This window comes from Moschus berezovskii, chromosome 16, assembly GCF_049115385.1.
Source record: "Moschus berezovskii isolate FMDL1 chromosome 16, NW_MosBer_1.0, whole genome shotgun sequence".
NCBI lineage: Eukaryota > Metazoa > Chordata > Mammalia > Artiodactyla > Moschidae > Moschus > Moschus berezovskii.
In genome coordinates, this window is record NC_142475.1 from 69,733,471 (window position 1) to 69,752,216 (window position 18,746).

General features: G+C 37.9%; 1 protein-coding gene across 1 annotated transcript in view; it reads right to left on the bottom strand.

Moving 5' to 3' along the window:
* MTFR1 (mitochondrial fission regulator 1) overlaps positions 1-18,746 on the bottom strand; it is a 65,505-nt gene that overhangs the window by 28,926 nt on the left and 17,833 nt on the right. Inside the window, exons 3-4 of the mRNA XM_055431863.2 lie at positions 13,394-13,492; positions 2,579-2,694 (exon numbers count right to left, since the gene is read on the bottom strand). Coding sequence (XP_055287838.2) covers positions 2,579-2,694; positions 13,394-13,492 — 215 coding nt within the window. The remainder of the gene's footprint in view (positions 1-2,578; positions 2,695-13,393; positions 13,493-18,746) is intronic.

An 18,746-nucleotide genomic window follows, 5' to 3' on the forward strand; every position in this document is an offset into this window, starting at 1 on the left:
CTCCTTCCATGACAACACTCTCTGTTGGTTTTCCTGCCTCTTGAGCTGCCTCTGGCGGGTAGAAAGTCCCCTCTTCTCTTCCCCTTATTTACTCCCAAATGCTAGCTTTATTCAGCTACCATTTCTTGTCTTATATATGCTCCTTGAATATTCTGGGTATCAGCCATTCCATCCACATGTCCTTACCAATATCTAACTACATAAACAACCTCCAGAGCAAGTGTCCCACAGGACACTCAAGCACAGTGTAGTCCACACTGGACTACCTCCTATTCCTGTCCACCAAAAAGAAATCTGTTTTCTTATATTCTTATTAATTGTTACCCCATTCTCATACTATCCTATTCAGAAACCTAGGACTTTTCCTAGACTCTTCCTTTCTCAACCCCAATACCTAAAAAGTTTCGAAGTCTTTTAAATTCTTCTAAGTATCCCTTGATTTTTATCCTTTTTCTCATGTGTTCTGTCAGTTTCTTAGTTTAGTCAAACTTATCATCTCTTATTTAGCCTATTTCCTCGCCTGGCTCCCCTCCACTGTTTATACTGTTTACAGGAAATTTTAACTAAAATAAAAATTTGGTAATATTACAATGGTGCTTCAACTTCTTCCAAGGCTCCACACTGCTTTCAAGAAAAAGTATAAATTTCTTACCCTAATGCATATGAGCGTTTAAACCTCAACCTACTTTCCATATTCATCTCCTACAGCTTACCCTTCTCTGCTACTCTCTAGCCTCACAGAGTCATCTGGAGTTTCCTGAACATGCCACGTGGGCTTCTGATGAGTACTTGTAATCATGTTCACTTTCCCTGTAATACAGCCTTCCCAGGTGAATGGCTCCTATTGCACCTCAGCACTCAGCTCTGGCATCCCCTCCCTGAGAAAACCTGCTGAACCTCCCATCCCCAGTGGCCTGCTGTATTTATTTAGTAGTCTTTCCAGTATTGCTACTATTGATTTCCTCTTGTAATCTCCTCTAGCAAATATTTCCAAGTATTCCTGGAAAGCCACAACTGTGTCTTACTTTATCTCTGTATCCTTGATACCTAATAAGGATGAAGAGTTGAATAAGTGTTTATTAGATTGAACAGAAGTCAATAATTGATTCAGGCTCTACTAAATCAATGAAAGCACTTCTCTCTTACACTGTCTCCTTTGAATCAAAACTCATCTTGACTATACATACAAATCTTCTAATATGATCCACAGTGATGCCTTTGCTCTAATAAGACCATTATATTTACTCTACTTATCTAAACACATTTATGATAAGGTCTTTCTGGTTTCATTTTAGAATGCAAACTTCTGAAGGGCAAGGGATTCTGTCATTCTTAAGGACCTAGAATAGCAATATGTCTCTAAGAACTTTACAAATACTAGCTGAGTCCTTAAAATGAACAGAAAAGATGACTACCCCACCCTCCCCCCAAAAAAAGGACAAAAAAGAGAACTGAATTACTAGAGATCATATTAGGCTACTAAAAGGAAATACTGCAGGGACTTCCCTGGTGGTCCAGTGGCTGGGACTCTGTGCTCCCACTGTAGGGGACCTGGGTTTGATTGCTGGGCAAGGAATGCAGATAATACCACTCTTAATGGCAGAAAGTAAAGAAGAACTAAAGAACTTCTTGATGAGGGTGAAAGAGGAGAGTGAAAAAGCTGGCTTGAAACTCAACATTAAAAAAACTAAGATCATGGGATCCAGTTCTATCACTTCATGGCAAATAGAAGGGGGAAAAGTGGAAGAAGTCACAGAGTTTATCTTCTTGGGCTCCAAACTCACTATGGATGGTGCCTGCAGCCATGAAATCAGAAGACTTCTGCTCCTTGGAAGGAAAGTTATGACAAACCTAGACAGCATACTAAAAGCAGAGACATCACCTTGCGGACAATGGTCTGTCTTCGTCAAAGCTATGGTTTTTCCAGTAGTCATGTATGGATGCGAGAATCGGACCATAAGACTGGTTTAATCTCCTTGCTCTCTAAGGGACTCTCAAGAGTCTTCTCCAGAACCACAGTTCGAAAGTATCAGTTCTTTGGTGCTCATCAGAGTCCCTTGGAGAGCAAGGAGATTAAACCAGTCAATCCTAAAGGAAATCAACCCTGAATATTGACTAGAAAGACTAGAAAGACTGGTGCTAAAGTTGAAGCTCTAATACTTGGCCCTGATGCGAAGAGCCGACTCACTGGAAAAGACCCTGATGTTGGGAAAGATTAAAGACAAAAGGAGAAGGGAGCAGCAGAGAATGAGATGGTTAGATAGCATCAACCACTCAGTGGACATGAATCTGAGCAAACTCTGGGAGACAGTGAAGGACAGAGGAGCCTGGAGTGCTCTGTCACAGAGAGTTGGGTCACAAAGAGCTGGACACGAGTTAGGGACTGAACAACGGGGAACTATGAATAGACTCCACATGCTGCAAATAAGTGTTCAAATACCACAAGTAAAAGATCCGTGTGCTGCAACTAAAACAAGTTTTTAAAAAGTTTTAAGTTTAAAAATAAGGAAATACTGCAAATGTATCATCTTAAAATAACGTATACTGCATCTCAGGCCAGACAGTCACCCAAACTAACCTTTGTCTTGTTGAACACTCTCCTTCATCTTCAGCTACCCATCCCACATCAGCAAAAGACACCACTGCATCCTCTCCCAGGGGGCTGGAGCTCCATTCTGTCGTAGGGCTGGTCAGCTGTAAGTTACAAATAGGGAAAATTCTTCATCTGGCACCAAAATGGTAGAATAAAACATTTAATTACCTAAAGGAAAAGCTTCAGCTCTAGCATTACAAACACACAGGCAGCTTCTCACATTTCCACTGAAGGTCTCCACAAAAGGGACCTTTATTTATGTCATACTGTTGTTTAATAATGCATGCAATCTCTGAATTATAATTTAACTTATTCAGTTTTTATTTTACAGATCAAATGAGACTGACTAAAAAAAAAACAAAGCTCTGTTCATCCTCAAACATTAAGAAAATTTTTAGAATCAATTCTTTTCGGAAGAGTTGTAGTAAAAAGTATAGGAACAGGAATAAACAAACGACCTTGCTTTGTGCTAAATCTGGTAATATTTTCTAATGGATATTGCTGTTATAACAATGAAAATACATTTTAAAATGTCATTAAATCTCTTGATTTTTAAATAAAAGTATTAACTAAAGAACTGAAAATACAAATAGTAGTAGAGTAGACTTCCCTACTGAACCTTAAACACAGAGATGAAGGAACAGAATATTCTGAAATAAATATAACAAAGAAAAAGCATGTAATTTCTGAAATTTACCTTCAAAACATGGAAAAAGAACTTAAAGTTTTGTAATATGAATAGCTTCAAGGCCAGAAGGACAATGAAAAATAATTTTAGAATAGTTATCAGATTAACATAGTATTTCCTATAGGGTTTAAATAAAGAAAATGCAGACTTTTTAATTTACCTTGAAAAAACTGGAAAAAGAGTTAAATTTAATTTTTGTTGTGGAATAATGCCTCAAAGCAAAAAGGCCAAAAAATAATAACTTAAAAATAGTTATCAGATTAATATGATACTTCCTATAGGGTTTAAATAAAAAAGAAAATGCTAACTTAATTGAAGAAAAAAGCTTAAAAGGCCAAAGAGAGAGATTTACATATTTACGTGTTTATCAGAAAGTTTCTACTGTAACCCATGCATAGTTTGAACCTTCTTACTATCATTGCAGATGAAGCTTTTGGAAGCTACACTGAATTAATACTTCTTCCTCAACTGTAAAATATACCATACAAACACATAATACTAATATGGTTAAAAATTTTAAATACCTTTAGGTGCTAGTTCATGAAGATCAGTTTGGTTACATAATTCTTTGTTTAGAAAATAAATTTTGTTCTAATACAGTTACTAGTTGATAGGAAGAAAGGTATATTTATGATAAATCGAGTTTTGACCTGAAGACTTCTTCCCTCCACAAAGGTTACAAAAATTGCTGTTTTCGCCTGAGATAGTTTTATTCATAAAAGGAAGCAAATTGATACTCTTCTAAGAATCAGTTCAGTTCAGTCATTCAGTCGTGTCTGACTCTTTGCGACCCCATGAATCACAGCACGCCAGGCCTCCCTGTCCATCACCAACTCCTGGAGTTCACTCAAACTCACCTCCATCGAGTCGGTGATGCCATCCAGCCATCTCATTCTCTGTCGTCCCCTTCTCCTCCTGCCCCCAATCCCTCCCAGCATCAGAGTCTTCTCCAGTGAGTCAACTCGTCGTATGAGGTGAGGTGGCCAAAGTATTGGAGCTTCAGCTTTAGCATCAGTCCTTCCAATGAACACCCAGAACTGATCTCCTTTAGAATGGACTGGTTGGATCTCCTTGCAGTCCAAGGGACTCTCAAGAGTCTTCTCCAACACCACACTTCAAAAGCATCAATTCTTCGGCGATCAGCTTTCTTCACAGTCCAACTCTCACATCCATACATGACCACGGGAAAAACCATAGCCTTGACTAGATGGACCTTGGCTGGCAAAGTAATGTCTCTGCTTTTTAATATACTATCTAGGTTGGTCATAACTTTCCTTCTAAGGAGTAAGCGTCTTTTAATTTCGTGGCTGCAATCAGCATCCACAGTGATTATGGAGCCCCAAAAAATAAAGTCTGACACTGTTTCCACTGTTTCCCCATCTATTCCCATGAAGTGATGGGACCAGATGTCATGATCTTAGTTTTCTGAATGTGGAGCTTCAAGCCAACTTTTTCACTCTCCTCTTTCACTTTCATCAAGAGGCTTTTTAGTTCCTCTTCACTTTCTGCCATAAGGGTGGTGTCATCTGCATATCTGAGGTTATTGATATTTCTCCCGGCAATCTTGATTCCAGCCTTTGCTTCTTCCAGCCCAGCGTTCCTCATGATGTACTCTGCATATAAGTTAAATAAGCAGGGTGACAATATACAACCTTGACGTACTCCTTTTCCTATTTGGAACCAGTCTGTTGTTCCATGTCCAGTTCTAACTGTTGCTTCCCGACCTGCATACAGGTTTCTCAAGAGGCAGGTCAGGTGGTCTGGTATTCCCATCTCTTTTAGAACTCAAAGATATAAGTTTTGTGACAGCTTGTCAGAGTATTTTATAATGTAAAGATCATACAATACTTCTCAATTTTACATCTGTAATACTTCATATATTAAAAAGAAAATGCTCCTTTTTGCACAAACTTTTAAAGAAAATTATTCCATGGACTTAGTTTGTAATCTTACTAAACACTGATTAAATGTAATCACTGAAATAATACGTCTACAACATGTACTCAATGAAATGAAAATGTTAATGACACTGTCAAGCACCAACTCCAGAATTAATATCTGTATCATCTCTAGTTGACATCCTGCCCCACAAAATAAAGCAGTTTAAATATTTAAGTTACATATCTAGATTATAACAGTGATTTACGCCACCAAAAATGCCTGACAAAGTCCCTGGGGAAACCAAACTCATACTAAAAAATAAAACCGAAAAAACAGTAATACTAATCTTTTTTTAAAAGGCCTCGTCCGCTGTTGCTGAAATGTGCATTCAGTAGCATAAGCATGAAATGACGAAGACAATTCACTCAGTAAAGTACTAGTGTAGGTAAGGTCAGCATAGGCACAGGGTCTGAGGGCACGGGATTCTAGCAAGTGTGATGCAGACGCCACTACTGACATGCATGGATGACTGATGGGAAGTGTGAAAAAAGTAAAGGTCAACTTACTGAAGGTTCCAGCAAGGTCCTGTCCTATCACAGCTATTGTTAGTAGGGGGAAAAACAAAACAACAACGGTGAAGGGATAGAAAAATTTTCTTTTTCAAAATCAAGGGGATTATAAAATTTAAAATTAGTGTTTATCAGTAGCCAAAGTCTTTTCAGAAAGCATGAAAAGCATTTCATTCAGAGCAAGATTTAGTAGCACTATATTTTTTACTGAATTTAAGAAAGTCAAATCAACATTTGGTACAATTTAAATTATCCAAGATTATTTTAAGAATTTTACCAAAGTAATTTTAGGTGATTTAAAACATTCTGATAATGTCAAACTATACTAAAGAAACTTATTTATTAAATAAAATACATAAAAGAAAAATGTAAAGTACTGAAATACTTAAAATATTAGAAGAACTCAGCATGTAATCATGGGACTTTTCATAAAATAAACACACTGGTCCCAGGAACCAGGATTCTCCGTTTCTTGCCAAAAATGGTGTAACAGTAAATATACTCAGTCTATTTTACCACCAGTTGTTTATAGCTAAATGCAAAATATGTATTCTTCAAAGCAATACTGTAAAATATTGATAACAACATCTAGCTTTTTTATTTAGATTTAATTATTCCTCTTTTTCTACCAATTCCTGTCATAGTTAAAACATTAAAGCAGAATTTCTGCATTTTAATATAGTGACACCAATAGGCCACAGGACCTGCCTGTGTAAAGAACATCAAATACTCTAGCTAAAAGGTAGGCACTAACACTGCTGAGTGATGTGGTCACTTAAAAAAACCAAACTGAGCATTTATTAACACTTTCTATTCGTGACACACCTAGAATGGGGGAGGGAAGAAGGTGAGGGAAAACAGGGAGAAGGAAAAAAGACCTGAGAGTTGAGAGGGAGAGAAATGTGTTTCTCTCTCAAAATAACCCAGAAAGGTAAGTAACAGTATCCCCAGTGGAGAAAGAAACAAGTCTCTAAGAAGTCAATTACTGAGAAAGAATAAAATATCATAAACGTTATTTACAGAGCTGGGCTTCAAATTACTATGCCAGGCTACATACAACATAACACTTGTAATCTTGATTCGGTTATCCTTCAGTTCAGTTCAGTTCAGTTGCTCAGTCGTGTCTGACTCTTTGCGACCCCATGAATCACAGCCAGGCCTCCCTGTCCATCACCAACTCCCGGAGTTCACTCAAACTCATGTCCATCGAGTCGGTGATGCCATCCAGCCATCTCATTCTCTGTCGTCCCCTTCTCCTCCCGCCCCCAATCCTTCCCAGCATCAGTCTTTTACAGTGAGTCGACTCGTCGCATGGCCATCTTATAGCAAAAATATTAAGAAATGGACATCACACACAGTATGACATCTCATGCTAGCATACCACAGATTATCAGAAAGTAATGGATAATGCTGAAGGGCAGGTCCCTGCTAGTCATGGCCTGATAAGAAGTGGTCCACTGGAGAAGGTAATGGCAAACCACGTCAGTATTCTTGCCTTGAGAATCCCATTAACATTAATGAAAAGGCAAAAAGATAGGACACTGAAAGATGAGCCCCCCAGGTCAGTAGGTGTCCAATATGCTACTGGGGAAGAACAGAGAAATAGCTTCAGAAAGAATGAAGAGGCTGAGGCAAGGCAGAATGATGCCCAGTTGTGGATGTGTCTGGTGGTGAAAGTAAAGTCCAATGCTGTAAAGAACAATATTGCATAGGAACGTGGACTGTTAGGTTCATCAGTCAAGGTAAAATGGAAGGGAACGGGCAAATTTAATACAGATGACCATTATATCTACTACCGTGGGCAAGAATCCCTTAGAAGCAATGGAGTAGCCCTCAAAGTCAACAAAAGGGTCTGAAATGCAGTACTTGGGTGCAATCTGAAAATGTCAGAATGATCTTGGTTCATTTCCCAAGGCAAACTATTGAACATCACAATAATCCAAGTCTATGACCCAACCAATAAAGACGAAGAAGATGAAGTTGAATGATTCTATGAAGACCTACAAAGCTTCCTAGAACAAACACCAAAAAACGACGTCCTTTTCATCACAGGAGACTGGAATGCAAAAGTAGGAAATCAAGAGATATCTGGAGTTAACAGGAAAGTTTGGCCTTGGATACAAAATGAAGCAGGGAATAGGCTAACAGAGTTTTGTCAAGAGAATGAAATGGTCATAACGAACACCCTCTTCCAACAACACAGGAGATGACTCTACACATGGACGTCACCAGATAGTCAATACCAAAATCAGATTGATTATATTCCTTGTAGCCAAACATGGAGAAGCACTATATAGTCAGCAAACACAAGACCTGGAGCTGACTGTGGGTCAGATCATCAGCTCCTTATTACAAAATTCAACCTCTAATTGAACAAAGTAGGGAAAACCACTGACCATTCAGGCATGACCTAAACCAAATCCCTTATGATTATCCAATGGAAGTGATGAATAGATTCAAGGGACTAGATCCAATAAATCTAAATCTGGAAAACTCAGCAGTGACCACAGGACTGGAAAAGGTCAGTTTTTATTCCAATCCCAAAGAAAGGCAACATCAAAGAATGTTCAAACTACCTCACAATTGTGCTCATTTCACATGCTAGCAAAGTAATGCTCAAAATCCTCCAGGCCAGGCTTCAACAATATGTGAACCTAGAACTTCCATATGTATAAGCTGGATTTAGAAAAAGCACAAGAACCAGAGATCAAATTGCCAACATCCATTGGATCATTGAAAAAGCAAGAGAGTTCCAGAAAAACATCTACTTCTGCTTCATTGACTACACTAAAGCCTTTGACTATGTGGATCACAACAAACTGCAGAAAATTCTTAAAGAGATGGGAATACCATACCACCTGAGAAACCTGTATACAGGTCAAAAAGCAATAGTTAGAACCAGAGATGGAACAACAGACTGGTTCCAAATTGGGAAAAGAAGATGTCAAGACTGCATATTGTCACCCTGCTTATTTAACTTAAATGCAGAGTATATCATGTGAAATGCAGGCTGGATGAAGACCAAGCTGGAATCATGATTGCCGGGAGAATCATCAACAACCTCAGATATGCAGATGGTACCACATTAACGGTGCTTCCCTTGTGGCTCAGCTGGTAAAGAATCCACCTGCAATGCGGCAGACCTGGGTTCAATCCCTGGGTTGGGAAGATCCCCTGGAGAAGGGAAAGGCTACCCACTCCAGTATTCTGGCCTGGAGAATTCCATGGACAGTCACAGGGTCGCAAAGAGTCGGGCACGACTGCGTGACTTTCACTTTCACCACTGTAATGGCAAAGAGCAAAGAGGAACTAAAGAGCCTCTTGATGAAGGTGAAAGAGGAGAGTGAAAGAGCTGGCTTAAAAGTCAACATTCAAAAAACAAAGTTCATGGCATCTGGTCCCATCACTTCATGGCAAATAGATGGGGGGGAAAAGTGGAAACAGTGACAGATTTCATTCTGGGGGACTCCAAAATCACTGCAGATGGTGACTGCAGCCACAAAATTAAAAGACGCTTGCTCCTTGGAAGAAAAGCTATGACAAACCTAGACAGTATATTAAAAAGCAGAGACATCACTTTGCTGACAAAGGTGCATATAGTCAATGCTATGGTTTTTCCAGCAGTCATGTATGGATGTGAGAGTTGCACCATAAAGTAGACTGAGTACCAAAGAACTGATGCTTTCAAACTGTGGTGCTGGAGAAGACTCTTGAGAGTCCCTTGGACGGCAAGGAGATCCAACCAGTCAATCCTAAAGGAAATCAACCCTGAATATTCACTGGAAGGATTGTTGCTGAAGCTGAAACCCCAATACTTTGGCCACCTGCTGGGAAAAGCTGACCCATCGGAAAAGACCCTGATGCTGGGAAAGATTGAAGGCAGGAGGAGAAGTGGGTGACAAAGGTGAGATGGTTGGATGGCATCACCAACTCAATGGGCATGAGTTTGAGCAAACTCCGGGAGATAGTGAAGGATAGGGAAGCCTGGCGTACTGCAGTTCATGGGGTCACAAAGAGTCGGACATGACTTAGTGACTGAACACCACCAGCAACAACAAACTGGGGAAAATGTTAAGATTAACCAGGATTCTTAGTATGAACCCAGGTACTCACCCTCAGAAGGCTCAGACAGCAAAGACTGTGACATACACTGTGTCTCCCCCGCCCCCCGCCCTGTTCCTGACAGAGGGGCCTGGTCTCAGTTCCCCACACAGCAACTTCAGTCTTGCCTCAGGGCCTCTGCAGTACTGTTCTCAGCCAACACCGCTCCCACCTCATTCCTTTCCCCAGCTATCTGCAGGGCTGGCTCTTTCTAATCTTTAGTCATCATTCCTCCTGGACCACCTGTTAGTCTTCCCATGCTACACTAATTTTTCCTTCAGGGCACTCAGCATACATTTATTAGCTTATTTCCTTGTTTAATCTCTCTCCTCTGAACTATATCCCAGTAAGGGTGAAGGTCATGACTGGCTCATCGCTGACCAATAATACCTAACGTAATACATGGATCTCAGGTTTATTTGCTACATGCCATGTGGCAGGTGGTTGTTTTCCTTCCAGATTTAGTGACAGTGTGAGAATTGTAGTGAGAATCTTATCATTACTTGTTTAGTTACCGAACATTCCCTTCTCCACCAATTCCAACAATCACTCTTAGCCACCCCAGAAACTAGCCTGGGGCAGAGTTTCCACAGGAAAAAAAAGGTAGTCCAGGTAAAATTACCCAGAGGTCTGCAGGGATTCAAACTCTCAGAGCACAGGGCCAAGTCCCCACCTATCCCTTTATCTGACAGCATGCAAGATCACTTTTTTGTTGCCTTAGGTTTTTTAAGTGTAGTATTTATTACCCCTAAAATGCCACACTTAAATTCCATGTGTTAAACTTATAAAATTTTAAATTTATAAAAATGACCCTAAAGGTGCCTGAGTGACTACTTTCATATTTACCAACAGATAGGCATATTACTGATTTAAACTTTCTTCAGCAAAATATGAAAACACAACCTGTAAATGAAGTCCTCAATCCCAGCTGCAAAAGCTCCTGAAGAGGTTTTAAAAAACAAATGTGAGAAAGAAAGTAAAATATATGAAATTCAGATTTAGTAAGCTTTGAATGACATCTATATTCTTTATAAGCCCTGTTAAGCGTTTCTGTGAGAGGGGGTGGAGCCTTGAGGGTGGAGCCCAAGCATGTAAGTTTTACTTTTTAAAGCTCCTGGTGATTTAAATATGCACCTAGTATTGAGAACCACTGTAAATCAAAACCTCTGAACCCCATTCCAACAAATAATATAGCAAAAATATACTGAGTGTGCTTTTACATGCTTCTTTACATTCATTATCTCATTTTATTCCCAGCACAATATTCCCTGTGAATGTTAACTGGATGCAGGTGTAAATAAACATGTTGATCTATGTTCTAATTTGTGACCCTACAAATACACAGAAATCAAATTTGTAAAATCACAGAGTTCACTGAGTGAGCCAAATAAGTTTAATTTGCTAATCTGCTGTAAAGTGGCAATAATGATAAAATCCCACCACTGGCATCCTTTTATTATGCACTAATTATGTACCAGTTATGATACTCAGAGTTAGATTATCCTAACCCTCACATCACAAAGTAACATTCCTCTCTTGCCCCTCATTTATGTGAGAGTCTTACTTGTCCAGATAATGGGTCAGCTGACAACAGTGAAGAGATGGTGTGATCTAGAAGGAACATACTGAGGTGTAAGAGTTCAAAGGTGAAAACTGTTGAGGGTGACACAGTTGAGTCAAGGGAAGGAATAGAAGTGAAAGCCAACAAGAGTAGAGGAAGTAAAGAAAATACGGAACTGTTTCCAAAGACACTGAAATCACCCAGGACAACAAAGAACTGGCTTTGATGCTCCTTCTGAATTGACCCATAAATGCTTCATTCTCATGTTTAATCTATTTCAACTTTGTCTCCCAAATAGGGCCCCATAATGGGGTCTACTCCCCTTGGGTCTAATAGTGGCCTCCCAGTTTCAGACTTCCTATAGTCATGTTGGAGTCCTAGACAGTCCAAAAATATTCCATATCAATCAAACCCCCAATGAGTCAGAAAAATAGCAAAAATGATTGTCAATTTTATTACTCTAAACTGCATCCCTTATATTTTTCAAAGATTCTCCATTTTTAAACTTTCTGACAGACTTAGTAAAAACAAAACAAAAATACCAGAGGATACAGAGGAAAAATACCACACAAATTATCTAACTAGCAGATAAAACACTTTAAGATTGATTTTGAATCTGAAAAGAAGCAGCATGCTACAAAGCTGCCTAGAAGTAAAAATCTCACTTTAAACAAATGTCTTCTGTTTTCTACTCCACTCTCAAGTAGGTCACCAGTATTTCTCATACCTTATTCCTCTCTCCTTATGTTAATCTCTTTTCAAATGTAGCTCCTGTACTAAACCTAAAATTATTTTTCTGCTCAGATCCTTCTAAGTAACTAATAACATTTAGAAAGAGGCTCCTTCCAAGAAAATGAACTTGGCCCTAGTACCTCAGTCCACTGACTGTCAAGGCAGATTTGGGCTGCTACCAGAAAATGCTAGATTATCTTCATTGCTTTCATTCACATTTAGCTAGGTAAACACAAACGCTGAAGCAAGTTCTCCTGCAACTAGGTTAAGCAGATTGATAAACAGAATTTAAATGGAACAGTGCAATCAGAAGAAAGTCTTGGTTAAAACAATAGTTATTTGAAGGAAATTGGCAAATAAAGCAATCAACAACTGGTGTCTAACTGAACTGAATTCTCAGATATTGTGCCTGACAGAATTACTACCATAGGTTTCTCCATTTTATGTTTTTTTAATTTGATAAAATTTATCATTTTGTATCATTTGATAAAAATTACTTCTGGAAAGTTCCAATTTGTCAATGCCTAGATTGATGCACAAGGGTTTTGCCAGTCAATCTGCTAGTGGGCACAACAATGACCAACCTTGTTAGTCAATCTGAACAAATGCTAATTTCTACCACTTACTGAGGAACACACTGTTAACTGTCTCTACAAGGAGAAGTAATTTTTAAGTAAGACGTAATATCTAGTAAGCTCACAAGAGCACTTCTGAATTATGAATTAAATATATATCTTCCACATTTCACATGCTAATCTATTATTTAAAATTAGTATAAATATCTGCTGAACTTTATATTATACTTAAATGTTGAACTGAAAGGTTTTGTCTTATTACTGTTGTAGAGAATTACTGAAAAACAAGAACAAAGCTATGTGATACATGTCTAACACTAAAACAACAGTAAGGAACAAAAGCCCAGATCAAAAAAATACGACCTTTATGTCCAAGCAAAGAGGTGAGTGGTTCCTGATCTGGTGCTAGAAGACAATGTCCAAGGTCACCTGGGAATTAACTGCTTGGCTTACTACATGCTTCTAAGTCTTGAAATATGTATTCTTAAGGATAAATGTCTTAAAGAGCTTGAATAATCACTTCACAGAGGAACTAAAATTAGAAAGACTTTACTGTGGCTTTTATCCTCTTATTTTATTGATAGTGGCATCAATGGGAGGAGAGGTTCAAAAAGTACTTTTAAAGCTGCCTTGCCTATTTACATTACCAATGAGCATATTAATAGAAAATCTGAAGTATATAAAATACAGTACCTGAAACTGAACTCTTGGACACTGGATCAGAGATAAATTGGTACCAATTTTCCTTACAATACTCCGAGATGACCCATATGGCTTCCCAGACCAAAGAACCTGAGGAAGTAGGAAAGACCAAAATTTCAATGACAAGACTTACAGAACTGTTCATACAAAACCATCGGACAATTAATTGCATGACAAGCTGACACATTAATTATGGAATCAGATTGCTCTATGTTACAGGAAATGAGCTAATATTTTTCAATTAAAAATATAATAATATATATAGCAGGCTGTTATTAATCAGTAAAGCTTAATGTAAGGCATCATATAAAAATGTAAAGAACAATTAGTGGGAGTTGCTTAGAGGTTCAACCCCTGGTCAGGGATCTGATCCGACAAGCTGGCATGTCCCCACCCCAAAAAAAATACTACGAGTAATTGTAAATTAATATTATATTTGGAATAAAAACTCTCATCTATTTTCATTAGGCTTCCATACTATTCTGCAAAGGAAGCTATTTTATCTCCTCTGCTTTATTTTTATAATTTTATATATGCGTAAGTCTCTCAAAACTACAAGCTGCTTTTGTTACAACAGGCTTTCAAAACAAATACAAATCAGTACAAAGTTCAGAATCTGAATCTGTACCATGCACGATGCTTCATTTTGTTTGCTTATACAAGAAGGCCCAGCCAAGGGTGAGTGGAGGCCAAAATTCAGTTGTACTACATTTTCTCATGAGGCCCTGTCTAGGGGGAAAGGTACCTTTTTCTAATTTATACAAAGGTACTAAACAGGCTAGTGATAACCCTAATGAGCAGAACTTTTCAGATGAAATCATAATACAGAGGACATTATGCTATGCTTAAAGCAAAAACAAACATAAACCTCCAAAGCAAAAAGCAAACAAAAAATGCATGTTAAATGTCAAATCATTATGACATGTACCTTGAAACTTCGCCCCAAGTATATGCTCTTTCCTTAAAGAGAAAATCTATCCATCTGTTTTCAGTGCTATACCTGAAAGCCTGGACAGAAGAGGTAAAGAGGTAGTATGCTATTAAAAAGCAATTTTAAAGACAAGAGGGAGAATGATGTGACTATTTACTTAATTCATTCAACTTAAATATTCAACTATATCCTAACATAAATAATGCATTCTAAGCCATGGACACTGACCCCTTTTTAAAGTCACTCCATGCCCATTCTAATCTGAATAATGGAATTAGTTTGACCAAGCAGTGTTTGTGTAAAGAGCCATGGCTTCCACACATAATCCTAACCAGACCTCTAGACCATTCTAAAAGCATGCATAACTTGTAAAACAAACAGAGGAGCAGTCTGATCTCTTATATTTTAGCAATCAAATCCAATTTAAGGTTAACAGTATAAGTCAAAGTGAGGATCACTTTGTGAGGGTGAGGGTATATATATATACCCTGCTCGTGTAATTGTCATCATCAATATGTTCAAAGTTTCAGAAAAATAACAAGGACCCTGTGTGCAGCACAGGGAACTATATTCAACATCTTGCAATAACCTATAATAGAAAAGAATCTGAAACAGAACAGATATTTTCCTATATATGTTTAACTGAATCACCCTGCTGTACATGTGAAGCTCACACAACACTGCAGATTAACTATACCTCAATTGTTTTTTTATGCATTAAAAACAATGTTCAATGTTTCACTGATGATTTTACCTGGGAGAGTTCCAGAAAGTACTAACAACCTAACACTTCAACCAACAAAAAATATATTAACTCCTGCTTTAGAGACACAAATATTTTTTAAGAAATATAAAAGGATGATACAGATTGGAAAATTGGTCAGTGGAAAGACATCAATACTGAAATAAGAACATTAAACAAAGAATACAAGAGAGGAAGCTATGTGAAGCTTAGAAGAGAATTACGTGGAGGTGAGAAAATTATCCACACCAATGATCATACAGAGGATCATTACATGAATAGTATTAATAACACATGAGAACTAAGAGCAGGAAAATCACCTGAACAGAGGAAAAAGGGAAGAATCACAGACTTACAAACTCAACGTAAGAGGCCAAGAAAAAATAAGGACAAGTAATTCTAAAATGGACAGTATTTAAGCACTCTCTTTACCTTATACATGTTAATAGACATGGATCTTTAAAGAAAAAAAAAATCCATAGGGCAATAGTAACTACACCAGTCAACCATTTCTGGTGTCTTCTATTTAGCCACAAGTGAAAACTCTTCTATGATGCACAAGTAGAACACTATTTATGCATCATAATGTGAGTTACACAGCCTAATGTGAAACCTTTCGTCCTCCAGTAAGCAAAGATCTTAACTGCATATGGAAAGGACAAAAAAGCTCACAAAGTTCAGAGAGGACTTGCCAAGGTCAGGACTAAGATTTCTGCCAGCTTTTAGCTTTCCTTGCTATGCATGTTTCAGGACCAAGTTTCAACTACTATCTTCCCATCTGCTTAATATCAGAAGGAAAGACTTAGCAGGTGCCTTCCACAAAGAAGGTGGCCAAAGACTCAGTTTTTACTTGCAAGGAATAAGTAGACTATTTAGGACTTTTGTACAAAGTGGAAATGAGTTTGAGTGAACTCCGGGAGCTGGTGATGGACAGGGAGGCCTGGCGTGCTGTGATTCATGGGGTCGCAGAGTCAGACACGACTGAGCAACTGAACTGAAGGAAAGTAAAAGAACAGATTGCTTTATATGATTATTTTTTTAAGTATACATAGTGGACTAACATAATGTGGTTCTTCTGTTACTTGTGAACTACATAGCATTTAGCATCAAAAAATATGAAGCAAGGGTCTAAATGAGCTAGTGACTGGGATATTCAGAAAGAGGAGGAGCTGTAACTTTACTGGATTGGAGAAAAAGTTAGAGGAAGGAGCAGCTAACTTCCAGGAACTCTAAAACTGGGTCTGACTCTATTTTTTTCTATTCAGTCCTCATGGAGGGGGCGAAGTCGTAAATGGCTGTGAAGAAATAATGAACAGATGGTATGGAAAGTCACCATCTGCGCACGATGGGAGGCTACACGGCCCAAGCACCTCTCTTGTCCTAACTGGTGGCTGAACTGGCTTGTCAGGATACTTGTTTGGAGAAGGAAAGGCTTCCTCTAAAGATAAACTGTCATTAATATTTTCAGATGTTAGAGACAGGTCAGGGAGAAAACTGTCATCACTAGACAATTCCATTTCATTAAGAAACAAGAATTCAATTCCATTAAGGAATAATTAATGTAATTATTAAACAAAAAACTGTTTTGCTTTATTCATAAGAACTACTGATAAATAATGTAATAATGAATCAGGAGTGGGGGTGTTTGCATTTCTGAGTCTAGTAATGAAAGTCCATAACATTTAGCAAGAAAAGTGATGACAGCAAGGCAGGAGGATGACAACAGGAAAGCTATTTGTCCTTTTTTAACAATGTGCAATGCTATTGTCACAGTGCTGAAGTGTGAGGTTGGAATCTGAAGCTGTCCTCTATCTCCATGACGACTGCTCTCAAGCTTTATATGTTTATTCGTTTGTTATAGCCTAGTTTAACCTGTATTTCTATTTGAGAGTCACCACTTAGCAAGAGAAAGGTATAAACTTAATTCTAAATAAATTTTTTTTTCTCTAGAAAAACTATGTAATACTAACCCAAGGTTCTTATTCTGAGGTTCACATATCCCTGAAATTATATGCAAAATTATGTGTATACACAACATTTTTCTGGGAAGAAAGGCCATACTATTAATCAAATTTTTAGGGAGTCTAGGACCCAACAAGGTATAAATTCTTAATTCCAAGGGAAACCAGAGTGTGTGTTGGGGAGAAAGGAGTAAAGATATGAAGATGAAATTCGGTAACAATTTTGAACTCCCCAACTGAAGATAACCCTTGCCTCAGTTCTCTTCCTCCTTATCTAAACTCCCAGCCGCATTCACATGCTTCCTCCACAGCACAAGAGGAAAACAAGGGTACAATTCTTAAGTATTACTGGAAATACATTACTAATTCAAATTAGATATTTGCTATAACTTTTCAACGTAAAATACTGAGATTAACTAGAATCACATTAGATTCATAGCTTGCTTTCTCTAGTTTAAAAACATTTTTACTTAAGGGCAAAAATATAGTAACAATACACTGAGGAGAAAGTTTGGACAAATGTGAGTACAGCAGACCCCTGAACAACACTGAGGTTTGGGGCACCAAGCACTGCCCCACTTTCCCGTCAAAATCCACATGTAACTTTACAGTTGCCCCCAATATCCAGTTTCACATCCCCAGATTCAACCAACCATGGATCCTGGAGTACTGTAGTATTTAGTACTGAAAAACATCTTCATATCAGTGGATGTGAGCAGTTCAAATCCACATTGTTCAAGGGTCAGCTGTATATAGTTTTAAAGTCAAATATTGAGGCCAAATGGAAGGCAATGAAGAGAAAACAGAGGCCTCAGCAGCATGTAGGACTGGCTTTAAAAGCCAGGATTAAATAAAGAAACAAAAGGCACTACCACTTACTGTCTGACAAGTCATTGATCCCTCTATATGTCCCTTTCCTCATTGATAAAATGGGGACCTCATACCTACGAGCATTAAATGAGTTAAAAGATTTAAGTATGTATTTAATAAATACTGTCATCTTCCCCTATTATAAGGGTAGCAAAGTACACTAACAAACAAAAAAGGATTTTGGAATCAGAATTGGGTTCATATTATAGCTCTGCCACTTATTAGTCAGGTAACTTTAGACAACTCGGTTAAACACTCTTGAACTTCAGGTTCCTCATCTGTTTAAAAAACAAATCATTGTCCTAGTGAACACAGATAACATGCATAAAGGAACTGGGTATACTAAACCAATGAATGATAGCTATTATGATGGCACTGATTTGTGTGATAAAATACAAATAGGTTATCATCACCAAAAACAAAATCCTGATTTCAGACTTGCACCTTTTTTTTTAGGTAGATAAAAATATGTAAAGAATGAAAGCAGTTTTTGTTCTTGAATACATTCAAACACAGTACTTAGTTCATTTGTATACCAAAACAGTGAGAAAGATGTATTTTATCATTGAAAAATGGAACTAAAAAGTGGTGGTTTTATTTTCAGATTACTCTTAGGTAGCAGGCTGAGAGATCCAGGAAACAAAGATAGAAAATAACTCCAAAGGGTCATACTGCTTCATGTTAGGAGATGTTAGCTAGATGTTAGTTAGATGGCTTCATGTTAGGAGAAAATTTATTTTTATATAGACTCAGGTAACTGAGGTGATGATCATATGTTACATGAAAAAAAAATGGTATTTCCATCTGCCATTAGTAAAAAGAGCTGTCAGTTTTTATTAC